General features: G+C 41.0%; 2 protein-coding genes across 3 annotated transcripts in view; one reads left to right on the plus strand and one right to left on the minus strand.

Annotated features, from left to right (window-relative positions):
* Nucleotides 1-5,023, plus strand: part of lrp2a (low density lipoprotein receptor-related protein 2a) — a 53,866-nt gene extending 48,843 nt beyond the window's left edge. For both annotated transcript variants that reach the window (XM_085248994.1, XM_085248995.1), the window contains 9 exons: nucleotides 1,808-1,927; nucleotides 2,107-2,197; nucleotides 2,347-2,414; nucleotides 3,222-3,339; nucleotides 3,449-3,569; nucleotides 3,752-3,859; nucleotides 4,366-4,482; nucleotides 4,582-4,653; nucleotides 4,747-5,023. In XM_085248994.1, coding sequence (XP_085105120.1) covers nucleotides 1,808-1,927; nucleotides 2,107-2,197; nucleotides 2,347-2,414; nucleotides 3,222-3,339; nucleotides 3,449-3,569; nucleotides 3,752-3,859; nucleotides 4,366-4,482; nucleotides 4,582-4,653; nucleotides 4,747-4,917 — 986 coding nt within the window. In that variant the 3' untranslated portion in view covers nucleotides 4,918-5,023. The remainder of the gene's footprint in view (nucleotides 1-1,807; nucleotides 1,928-2,106; nucleotides 2,198-2,346; nucleotides 2,415-3,221; nucleotides 3,340-3,448; nucleotides 3,570-3,751; nucleotides 3,860-4,365; nucleotides 4,483-4,581; nucleotides 4,654-4,746) is intronic.
* Nucleotides 5,024-6,356: 1,333 nt separating this feature from the next.
* On the minus strand, nucleotides 6,357-12,308 carry LOC146556839 (retinol dehydrogenase 7-like). The gene is made up of 6 exons (XM_085249003.1): nucleotides 12,186-12,308; nucleotides 9,616-9,651; nucleotides 9,164-9,494; nucleotides 7,938-8,196; nucleotides 7,025-7,188; nucleotides 6,357-6,933 (listed from the first exon to the last, which is right to left on the minus strand). The coding sequence occupies exons 1-6, from the start codon at nucleotides 12,306-12,308 to the stop codon at nucleotides 6,713-6,715; spliced, it is 1,134 nt and encodes a 377-aa protein (XP_085105129.1). The 3' UTR covers nucleotides 6,357-6,712.
* Between the last annotated feature and the right edge of the window lie 413 nt (nucleotides 12,309-12,721).

Raw genomic sequence — 12,721 nt, forward strand, 5'->3', positions numbered from 1 at the left:
CAAACAAGGAAAATCTCTGGCTCTCACAGACCTGTAACGTCTTCTGTAAGAAGGTTTTCTGTCCCCCACTCGTTACCTGTATGAATGGCACCTGTTTGAACTCATCATCTGTATAAAAGACACCTGTCCACAGCCTCAAACAGTCAGACTCCAAACTCCGCCATGGCCAAGACCAAAGAGCTTTCGAAGGACACCAGGAAAAGTATTGTAGACCTGCACCAGACTGGGAAGAGTGAATCTACAATAGGCAAGCAGCTTGGTGTGAAAAAAATCAACTGTGGGAGCAATCATCAGAAAATGGAAGACATACAAGACCACTGATAATCTCCCTCGATCTGGGGCTCCACGGAAGATCTCATCCCGTGGGGTCAAAATGATCATGAGAACGGTGAGCAAAGATCCCAGAACCACACGGGGGGACCTGGTGAATGACCTGCAGAGAGCTGGGACCAAAGTAACAAAGGTCACCATCAGTAACACACTACAACGGCAGGGAATCAAATCCCGCAGTGCCAGACGTGTTCCGCTGCTGAAGCCAGTGCATGTCCAGGCCCGTCTGAAGTTTGCCAGAGAGCACATGGATGATACAGCAGAGGATTGGGAGAATGTCATGTGGTCAGATGAAACCAAAGTAGAACTTTTTGGTAAAAACTCAACTCGTCGTGTTTGGAGGAAGAAGAATACTGAGTTGCATCCCAAGAACACCATACCTACTGTGAAGCATGGGGGTGGAAACATCATGCTATGGGGCTGTTTTTCTGCCAAGGGGACAGGACGACTGATCCGTGTTAAGGACAGAATGAATGGGGCCATGTATCGTGAGATTTTGAGCCAAAACCTCCTTCCATCAGTGAGAACTTTGAAGATGAAACGAGGCTGGGTCTTCCAACATGACAATGATCCAAAACACACCGCCCGGGCAACAAAGGAGTGGCTCCGTAAGAAGCATTTGAAAGTCCTGGAGTGGCCTAGCCAGTCTCCAGACCTCAACCCCATAGAAAATCTGTGGCGGGAGTTGAAAGTCCGTGTTGCTCAGCGACAGCCCCAAAACATCACTGCTCTCGAGAAGATCTGCATGGAGGAATGGGCCAAAATACCAGCTACTGTGTGTGCAAACCTGGTAAAGACCTATAGTAAACGTTTGACCTCTGTTATTGCCAACAAAGGTTATGTTACAAAGTATTGAGTTGTATTTTTGTTATTGACCAAATACTTATTTTCCACCCTGATTTACGAATAAATTCTTTACAAATCCTACCATGTGGATTCATGGATTTTTTTTTCACATTCTGTCTCTCACAGTTGAAGTGTACCTCTGGTGCAAATTACTGACCTCTGTCATCATTTTAGGTGGGGGAACTTGCACAATCGGTGGCTGACTAAATACTTTTTTGCCCCACTGTATGCTGTTCTATCGAATAAATAAAGGCAAACAATCCAAGAATACTAATATAAAGCTTGAAAAACCTAAACCCTCACTGACAATAGGCATACTTGCGAGTATAAAACTGAGATCCAGATAAATTGAGTTTCTGTAGAAATCATTTGAAGTCACAGAGTTAGACCAAATCTTTGCAATTTGTTAATTTTCAGGCAGGAAGCACAATACATTAAACTTATTTTTATGTAGTTAAGCACAGACACAGGGACCAATGTAATTATAAAGGGCTTAGTTTTAAGTGTTTTCTCTTGTAGATGAGGACTAGTGAAGTGGTAATATGTCTTGAAATGTGTTGCCAGCTTAAGATATTTCCCAAAATACTTTTATTTTGTTCACTGTGTTGCTTTCGCTCTCTGATGTCATTAGTTTCCAACCCTTGTAAGAATGTGTGCAGTCACCTGTGTCTTCTTCGACCTGGTGGATACACCTGTGCCTGCCCGCAAGGCTCCTCCCCGGTGGAGTTTGACTCCAACGAATGTGACGCAGGTAAATAACAACAACTGCAGTGCATGTACTGTCTGCACCCTCACATAAGCTGGGGTTTCGCATCAATACATCCATCCTCCACTCGTGCTTGGCTGCTCCTGTGTGGTTTTGAGAGACTGTGCTGTGATATTGTTTCATTGTTGTTGACTCTCTGGTACGCCTGGCTTTTGCTCCTGCAGCCATTGAGGCTCCTGTTGCAATGCCGCTTGCATGTAGATGCATGAATGGTGGAACCTGCTACACTGATGAAGGGGGCCTGCCCAAGTGCAAGTGAGTTCATGTGCCACGGCCATTTTTACCCATCGCTGTCAGTGATACCTCATATCTTTGGAATTTTCCAGCACACTTCGGGTTGTTTTACCAGTGAGGTTTTCCTGCGGCTAAAGATTGTTATCGCATTTGATCATGATTCTGTGCAGATGTCCTTATGGCTATGTGGGCAGCTACTGTGAGATGGGAAAGTCGAGGGGTGCCCCAGCAGGAACAGGTATGGTCGTTTACTTATAAGCTAACTAACATTTTTTAATGTCTTAGTATTGAAACTAGACCCAGTGTTATTGTTAGCCAGTAGCAGCTATTTGCCACTATATTGTTATTGGCATTAGAAAGAAGAAATATTTAAAGAAGAGACGGGACCTTTCAATATCCTTAGGGATTAATAAAGTATTCTGATTCTGATTTAACTACGTTACGAGTGGTATACTTTGTCCACCAGAGGGCACTCTGCGACTTTTGTCGCTAACTCACTGTTTGGAAAGCGACAAGCAACAACCAGCTGATCTGAGCAGATCGAGTAATCTGCGACTTGTTGAGAGATGAAAAGAAGTTTATTTATAAACTGCATTGTCATATTATCTTAGTAAGAGCTCATAAATAACTACACATAAATGTTTCACACAGAAAAATATTGGCTGCTTTTTAAATCACCAAATATCAGCATCAGTCCTGTATCCTATATCCTATATCAGTCAAGCTCTACTTAAAGCAATATTTCCTGCATGCATGCTGAAGACGTCACATTTATTTACTGCTTATTTGCCTAAAATTTTAAGGTGGGAACATTCTGGCTCAGCATTTGCAGAATTTGTTGAGTGGATGAAATCTCAGAGTTTTTAATAGCTAGCTAATTAACACATTAGTTTGACCAATGTTTAACATAAACTAACAGGTCTGCTAAAAGTCACAAACACTAATGGGCTTGTCAGCAAAATGTTATTAGTCACGTTAATGATCTGCATCTCACTGCGAATGTCCTGTATCATGAATCTGCATATTTACCCCCTTTTTCCTTTAGCTGTAGCTATTTTATTGGCAGTCATTATCATCCTGATTACTGGAGGTTTGGCTGTTGGAGTTTTCCTCAACTACAAACGAACAGGCTCTTTCATCCCCTCCATGCCCAAACTACCCAGGTTTCTACCACTTCTTTTCGGTTCAGTTTTTTTCAGTTAAAACTGTGATGGAGCTCACGGTATAGATTTCAGACCAAAGTTCAGGTGTTTGTGTTTTGTTTTTGTTCAGCCTCAGCAGCTTGGTGAAATCCGCTGACACTGGGAATGGGGTGACGTTTCGGTCGGGTGATAATGTGGATCTCGGACCCTCACACGTTGGAGTGTCATTCATTGACACAGGCATGCAGATGGTGAGTCTTGGATAAATGCATACAAGCAGCTAATCATTTCCAGGATCACTAAAAGTACAAAATCAGCGTTTTTGAACATGTTCGCGTACAACTTCAAGAAGTGCTTGTTTGAGAGCTTAACAAATATTTAAAAGTTCAGTAATAACTATATCAACAATCTCACCATTATAATATCCCCATAGGATGATCATTTTGCCATGGAGCCTGGGAGGCAGCCGATTACATTTGAGAACCCACTGTATGCCACTGGTCACGTGTCTGGGGACCCTGCTGTTATTCATGCCACGCAGGTACTCACAAATGAATATCTTTTGCACTTTACAGGTTAGAGCAGGGACTTTCAGACCTACACAGCTTGTAGAAATTAATTAAAGAAAACGAATAGGAATTGAAATTGGCTCTAAAATCATTTTGACTAACAACCAAGTAAAATAATAAATAAAAAAAAAAAGAAAGAGGTTCACAAATTAACAATAGAATAGAAGCAGATAATATACTTACATCCCACCACATTAAGCCTTGACCCTCTGAGGCTGGGTTAGTATCTCCTTATGACTATTATACAAAGTGTATACTATACATTTATTATGAAATAGAAATGAACAATATAAAGAGGAACTACTGGAGATCCTGTGCTGCCAAAATAACACTAATCTGGTGCCTCTATTATGTTACACAAAGGAGGAAAAAACAAACCACAAAGACATCGCTGTGTATTTTTTTTAGATTGTGTTTTATGAACCTTTAATTAATCTGATTTATAATCATAAACTGCTACATTTTTGCTTTAAAACAGGTGACTGTGAATGTGAGCAGTGATCAGCGGGAGAACAACTTTGTAAACCCGACTTACCGTGGAGACCCGAGCGTAGGCGTGGTAAACACGTCTACCGTCAGCACCCAACCTGTCCATGTGAATATCATACGTGCACAAAGTCAAAAGAAATCTACTTTAAATACTTTTAAAGCACCCGTGCATGGAGCCACCTCAGTGACTGTGTTTTGTTTGCAGGAGTCAAAGTGGAGCTTATTCAAACGAAAATTAAAGCCAAGCACCACATTTGAAAACCCTTCATATTCAGAGGTATGTCCGGCCATTTTCTAAGATATCAGAAATTAAACAGAAAGTTGGGGTGGGGAGGGGCTTCTCTTTTTTACCGTCTGTGCTGTTTTACAGATGAGGGATGAAAAGCCCGTAGGAAGCAGCGGGGACTCTTCTGCCCCTGAGCCATCTCCGTTTGCCCCCCCTGCCAAACCTCAGAAGAGGGATCGCCCCAACACCTTCTCGCCTACCGAGGACAGCTTCAAAGACACGGCCAACCTCGTTAAAGAGGACAGTGACGTATAACCCCTCTCTTGCGGACGGGAATTGAAAAATGAAACACACTTTGCACAGAATTTATTTTTTTATGCAGCCTGTGTACAAAACTCAAATCGTTTTAGGAGAGAAGTACATTTCTATAGAACAAAGAAAAACGTCTTCCGTGACTATGCCTTCTGACATTTCTTATGCCAATTTTGTGTTAATGTTTTTTGTTTCTTTATCCTGATGTACGATATGTATATCTTTGCACTGAAGCTGCTGATAGAAATGTTAATAAATATGTTGTATATTTGTAAATTTGGACAGTAAGATTTTTTTTCAGAAATATTCTGGAATAGATCCTAAATAGTTCGGCGTGAAGAAAATAACACATATAAAAGGCGAGCTGCATTGTGAATGTACAAAATGATCAAAGGAAATTGGAGAAATGCGATGGGTAATAATATCTGTTTCACCACTGAATATATACCTCATTTCACGGCTTAATTGAAGCAAGACAGATTCGATTTTATATCTCTTCAGTATGTGCTCCAATATAAACAGATGCATAGGCTTAAATACGTGTGCGAAGCATACTTTTATCCTTCTTAATCAAACTCATTTTTACCTTACATCACCTTTGCGACTTTTGAATTGATACGATTGTTTTTTAGTGATATTACTGAAATGAATAATGGCCAAATTAGTTTGGAACAGTACTTGAATGTGCCCAAGTCTATTGCGTGGATATGTAGTTGATCATCTTAAAGAGCAATATACAACCCAAGAATACAGATGTAGACATTTTCTAATAAGTTCTTTACAGATTGATCTATGTTGTATCATAATGAGGACAAATAAAAAATGTTATCTGTGAGGAAATGTCCAAATGGATTCAATTTCTGCTGCTGAGACGTGCATGAATAAATTTCTTATTTTGTAACTTGGTCTCTTTTTCATCACTTTATTGTTACGGTCCATCTATAGATCTTAGAGAGGTCTGGGGGCTACGCCTTGGACACCAAACAAATGCATAGAGGGAGACAAAGATTTAGGGTCATGTTCATCCATGTTTGCCCCTTTCTGCCTTGAGAGCTGCCTTAATTCTTCACAGCACAGATTCAGCAAGATGCTGGAAACATTCCTCAGAGATTTTGGTTCTTATTGACATGATAGCATCACACAGTTGCTGCAGATTTGTCAGTTGCACATTAATGGTGTGAATCTCCCCTACCACAACATCCTAAATGAGTTAGTGTTGTCCTGCTGGAAGTCGCCACCATAGGCTGTGGTGTTTAAACAATTTCAAACATATGAGCTTAAATATGTGGCACACTTTAGGTCCTTTAGATCCACACCATTACACCACCACCTCCACCATGAAACACTGATACAAGACAGGACGGATCCACGATTTCATATTAATTATGTCGTATTCTGACCCGATTAACTGAATGTCACAGCAGAAATCAAGACTCAACAGGCCAGTCTTGTATTGTTTAATTTTGGTGAGCCCGTGCACATTGTAACCTTAGCTTCCTCTTCTTAGCCGATGGGAATGGGACCCGGTGGGGTCATCTGCTGCTCTAGCTCATCTCCTTCAGTGTTTGATGTGTTGTGTGTTCAGAGATGCTCTTCTGTATATCTTGGTTTTAACAAGTGGTTATTTGAGCTACTGTTTTATCTTTTTTTGAATCATCTTTTCTAACCCCTAGAGATGCTGTGTGGGAAAATCTCAATCAGCTTTAGCTTAGGGTGAACATGGTCAACATATACACAGGAGAGAAGTAATGACACAGTCATACAAAGTTTTACAGCGATGTTAAAGGCTGTCTGCTATTTACATCTTTTGTTTAGGAGAAGGGAGAATCAAATTGACTATAAAGTCTGCAATGAATGAAGGGAGGTAGGACAAAGGGATCCAGAAAAGCTTTGCGTCCCAGCCTGCTGCGTAACGTGTGCGTGGGAAGCGAGCGGTCAGCGCGTGCTCCATGCACCTCGTCACCTTAGAGATATCCGGACTGCACAAGAGTCCCATGGAGAAGGTCTGAGCTTTCACATCTGAGAGATCAATAATCAGATAAAAGTGATCTTACAGAGCATCTGTTTAGTTGATCTGTAGCTGATTTAAACAAAGTGCACTTTTACTCACACTCATCAAAGTATGTAGCTCCATATGAGTCTTTCACATCTTGAGGGAGGCGGGACCACAGCCTCCTCAGGTTAGCGTCAATAAGATCAATGCGGGTCACGTTAGTCTTGAAGAAACCGGGCTCGATGATGCTCACATTAATACCAAAGTGCTGCATGTCCCTCCTGGTCAGACAAAGCAGACAGCGTGTCTCTTGAAAGCAAGTGAAAGAATTTTACTGAGCACTTCTCCATCAGTACTATGCTGCGGCATAGTTAATATGTGAGTATTTTCAATCCTTTGATACTTTCATTAGACTGTGGTAGATGTCATTTCTGCTTTACTATATTTTTATGTGTATTTTTATGTGTATGTATTTTTTTTTTATAGGCAGAGGTCAATGGGTCCATTTTTGGACAAAAGGTCCATTAACAGATAACAAATATCAAATATTTGTTATTTGAAAATAGGCATGAATTCAAAAGCTTTGGAAGTGTTTCTTAAAGCCTGGTTCTGCTGGAGGTTTCTTGCTGTTAAAAATGAGTTTCTCCTTCCCCACTGTCGTCAAGTACTTGCTCATAGGGGGCTTCTTATTGTTTGCGTTTTCTCTGTATTTTGGGGGATTATGAAGTGCATTGAGATGATTTGATATTATATAAATAAAACTGAATAAAAGTGAATTGAAGATTTCAGCTCTTTCAACTACTGCTAACATCGCTTTATAGTAGTCTCCTGATCTCCCCTTAAAAGATGCGTAACTAACTGTAGTGTGGAGTTATCAAAGCATCAGGACACTCACATTATTTTATTGGTCCAATGTCACCAAAACCATCTTGCCTACCCAAGTGTTAATCCTTTCTTTTTTTTTCTTTTTTTTAAATTATGACTTAAAAACCCCCACCTCAGCAGTATGTTTTTAACCACATGTTCATACCTGAGGCAGTCAGAAAAGGCTTCCACTCCCCATTTGGACAGGCAGTATCCTCCACCAGTGAGAGACAGTCGTCCCAGAATACTGGCTACATTCACCACTCTGCCCCGAGCTTTCTTTAAGAGAGGCAGAAACTGGAGGGTTACGTCAATCACTCCTAACAGATTCACATCCAAAACCTTTGTGAAATCCTCTAACTTCATCCATTCTGTTGGGCCGATGGGTGTCGATCTTCCTGCATTATTCACCAGACCCCACAGACCTGCAGGATACACAATAACGACCACCAGAAAACAGCTCATGACCTTCATCTTTTAAATCTTTTGCTTTGTAATCTTGACAGATTAAACTGCTTACAGCCCATGCAGATGCTTCTCTGCATCTCCAGATGTCAAACACTGACCTGCTGTGCAAGGTTTTAGTACAAGTTGATCAATCTGCTACCTATGTTCAACCCTAGAGAAGAGTATGAGATGCTCCACATACACAGGTTGGCCAAATTTTGGTTTGTATCCTTTTCTGTAGGCATTTTGTAAGTATGGCATGAAACTTCCTTGTGTGTGTGCTAATATGCATCTGAATGTTGGATGAAGCCAGGTCTATAATTCCTATTTGCTGGAGTAGACTCATTGCAGAGATGACTTTGGACATCTTTTGCATACAAAATAGTATTTTTTCCCAACTTATGTAAAATTTGTTTGGTTCTTGTGGAAAATCAGATGTTTTTGCCCCCTGGGTTTCGAAAAATTTGAAAATCTATGTGGTGAAAATCTGTCATTGACACACTGAACATCTGAGAAGCAGGTGAAAACAGACATATGGGTTCTTTTCTAATGATCTATAAGATAAAAAGGTTAGGAGCCACTTACATAGAGCATGGGCCTGACAAACTGATCTATGGCATTTGTTTTACACATTTGCCACCTTTATTTTTTTCAGTAAAAATCTTTTTCATAGATAAAATCAAATGATGGAATTACTTTTTGCCCATCAGTAATAACATTTGTTTTCAGCACATGCTGTCCCACAGTTGGTAGTCAGATCTCAGTCTACAGTCTTGATTTATGTCAGAAGCAGGTTTCTCCCTTAAAAGGCAAGATGTGTTACATGTATCAGTAGGAGGATGATGGGTTGATGACGGGATGGACCAGCTTGGCTTTATCTCTCCCAGTGCTTCACTCTGACTGGCACCCTATCAGTGTGCACCCCCTGCTGTCCGCCCGGCTCACCTCGCTCTCCGACCTCTCTGCTCACAGACTCCACCGCCTTCCTGATGCTCGCGCTGTCCGTAACATCCAGCAGGAAGGCCTTCAGTCTGGGGGAGGCAGCCGCTGCCAAGTCTGCGGCACCTTTCTCTGTGAGGCAGGCGGCCATGACTTGGAAACCTTTTCGGTCCAGCTGTTTGGCCAGAAGATTCCCAAAGCCGCTGTCACAGCCTGTGATGAGCACATGTTTCTGGCTGAAACCATCAACCTTGTAGGAATCTCTGATGTACCAGCGGACGGCAGCGAGCGTGGCCAGAAGGAAAACACAGGTTAGGGCCAGGTGTGACAGGATTACCTAAGACACAAAAATTACAACTAAAATGAAAGACTTCACACATTCATAATGCCATCCTCTACTTTATTTTAATCTCTGGATAAAGTAATTAATTTATACAAAAACAGAGAAATCGTCTTACCCCTGCCAAATAAGCTGCTAGACGGTCTGTAAATACCTGGTGGGAGAAACTTGGGATGCATTTCAAAACATTTAAGCAGCAGTAATGAAACCTGAATTATACACACGGCCTCTTAATGTTTGTTTAGCCTCGTTTTATTTTTCATAAAGCAGAGCATCACATAAAAGTTCTGGACATCGAAGAATAAAGCAATTTAACACTTAAATAAAAGATTTAAAACTTGTCTCAGTGTTAAAGCCTGTAACCACATTAGCAAACCAGGGCGCCACTGCTATTATTTAGCTTCAGCTCCCCCTTGTGGCTCAACTGGTTATGGCAGAATTACATAGCTTTTAAAGCCATTCACAACTAAGTGAGCCCTTAACCCAGTATTGAGTAGAACAGACTGAGATCTAAGAAAATGTGGCCACACCTGATTAATATGTCCCCAAATGAAGTTCAGTTCACCCAAACAGAAAATTGGCATCTACCCTCACAGGTCTGAAAGCTGGAAGGTTAAACTGAATACATTTAATCAGTATGTCTTGATGCATTCTCAATCATCCAGGTAAGTAAATCTCCAAAAATTGATTCTGTTCATCTGGACGTAACGTTTTGTGGGAGAAACGTTTCGTCACTCATCCAAGTGACTTCTTCAGTCTCAGCTGACTGCAGGTTTCCTCATCTTATAAACAGTACATTTGCATAATGACTGAAAAGCTGGAAAGGCACCTAAAGAAAGCCCCAGCCGATCCAGGAGTGAAGGACAACCGCTCCCCAAGCGAAAACCTGTAGTGATCCCATATGTGTCAGGAGTATCGGAGTAGTTGAGACGCATTTTTTTTTAAACACCAGGTTTCTGTGGCTTTTAAACCCCAAAACACGCTGCGCCAAAAATTGATCCACCCCAAGGATCGGGTCCCCCGACACAAACAGAGTAACATAGTGTACACTGTTAAGTGCCAGGAGGATTGCCAGGATTTATACATCGGGGAAACCAAACAACCTCTGGCGAAGCGGATGGCACAACACAGAAGAACTACCTCGTCAGGTCAGGATTCTGCAGTCTCTTTACACCTACAGGCCAGTGGACACTCTTTCAAGGATGAGGATGTGCACATCCTGGACAGGGAGGAACGCTGGTTTGAGCGCGGAGTCAAGGAGGCCATTTATGTGAAAAGGGAAAGACCATCTCTGAATCGAGGAGGGGGCCTAAGGGTACATCTTTCGCCATCTTACAATGCTGTGATTGCAGCCATTCCCCAACTCTCTGTGAACGATACTCATGGCCATTGATCAGTTGTCTTTGATCAGTGGGTTTTGGTCGGTGGTTGTTGATCAATGGTCATGAGGATTTGCATAACTAAGATTAAGGAACTGACCTCCCAGCCCATTGTTCCTTCAGTGGGCTGGTTTCAGTCATTATGCAAATGTAGTGTTTATAAGATCGGGGAAACCTGCAGTCGAAACGCTTCTCCCACAAAACGCTACGTCCAGATGAACAGAATCAACTTTTGGAGATTTAATCAGCATATTTGTGAGCACAGGTTTACTGACCTTTCATGTGTTACTTTTTACTTCTGCTTTACCAGATTTCATATGGTAACATTATGTTATCCTAGAACTCATTTGAGAGGGGAATATATGAGGGAGTGGATGTGGCTCAGGAGGTACAGCAGTTCATCTATTATTCAGGAGGCTGGTGGTTTGATCATTAGCCCCCCTGGTCTGCATGCTGGAGTATCGTTGGGCAAGATACTAAATCCTGACTTGCCCCTGATGTGTGTGCATGAATGTTATGCATTAAAAAAAAAAAGTGTATATGTGTGAGTGAATGAAGCTTGAAGTGAGAGAGTGCTTTGAGAACTCAAACTGAACTGATAAGCACTAGAACTACAGCCCATTTATCTGACATCTGTTAGCTCAAACTACAGGAAAATGCTGCTTAGAGCTCACGATTATAAAAGACTTACCAAAAACTGGATCATTACTTTTTATAGACACTCAGCGATATACTTGAACAATAAAACTGTAAAGAATTATTCCAATGTTCTTTTACATTGTGGTGTGAGAGATTTTATTAAAAGATCTTAATCCAGTCCTCTTTGTTTCTCACACGAACATGCGGGAATAAGGAAGTATGCAGTTGGAAAAAAATGTGTACGATTTTGGGCATTTTCTCAATACATTTTATTTTATTTGTGCACCAATTGTGTTTCATTAACATAACCCTGTGAAAACTCAAAGCCAAACTATCTGCATGTTTTTAAAAAGATTTTTAAAAACATGACAATTTTCATTCATCCACCAGATGGCATCAGATCTCATTAGGCTATCTACTGAAAGTAAAATGTAACAAAACCCCCCCCCAAAAAACGCATACAAAAATAACAAAAGGTTTCAATCGAGCCACTCCTGTCAAGTCTGCTAATTAACTTAGTGTAAAATAAATAAACAGCCAATAACTTATCCAGACGTTAGCTGAGCTAGGTGATCACAATGGGTACCAAGAGCCCAACAGCACAAATTTAAGCACCACTAAATGTACAATAGTAGAACAAATAATAATCATAAAAATAATACAAACATACCATGGTTACAGCTTTAGATGTTTCTGCTGCTTCACCCCTGGGAATATAAATTAACTGAAAGGTGCTTTCTACATCAAAACCTGGTGCTGAAGGTGAAGTTATGTAACAAGTCTGCAGAGTCATAGTCCGATTTAACAGGAGGGTCTAAAAGGTTACACGCTTGGGCTTGTGTAATACACTCAGAGTCCATGAGCCCTGGTTCTGATAACAGCACTCCCCTTTCAACTGAAATCAATTGTGAAAGCACAAAATCTCTGACTAAAGGTTACAGAGCACACTCTTCGATATGTAGGACGAATACATGTTAGGATTTTTTGCTTTACTAGCAAAGGTGAGATGACACAGCATTCAAGATTATTACATGACTTGACACAAAGTTAATTGTCAGTGCTCAAAGGTTTCTTCATTACCTGACATGTACTCTTCTGAGTGCAGCTCTATTAATCAATTAAATAGATGTAATAATGTCTAGAGTCATAATTATCGTAAGAAAATAAACACACGCCCATATAATCTTCAGATTAGCCCAAAATGCT

The sequence above is a fragment of the Mchenga conophoros genome, linkage group LG16, assembly GCF_057382185.1.
Source record: "Mchenga conophoros isolate Kocher_MC1m ecotype Shallow Benthic linkage group LG16, M_conophoros_male_GT1.1, whole genome shotgun sequence".
Classification (NCBI taxonomy): Eukaryota; Metazoa; Chordata; class Actinopteri; order Cichliformes; family Cichlidae; genus Mchenga; species Mchenga conophoros.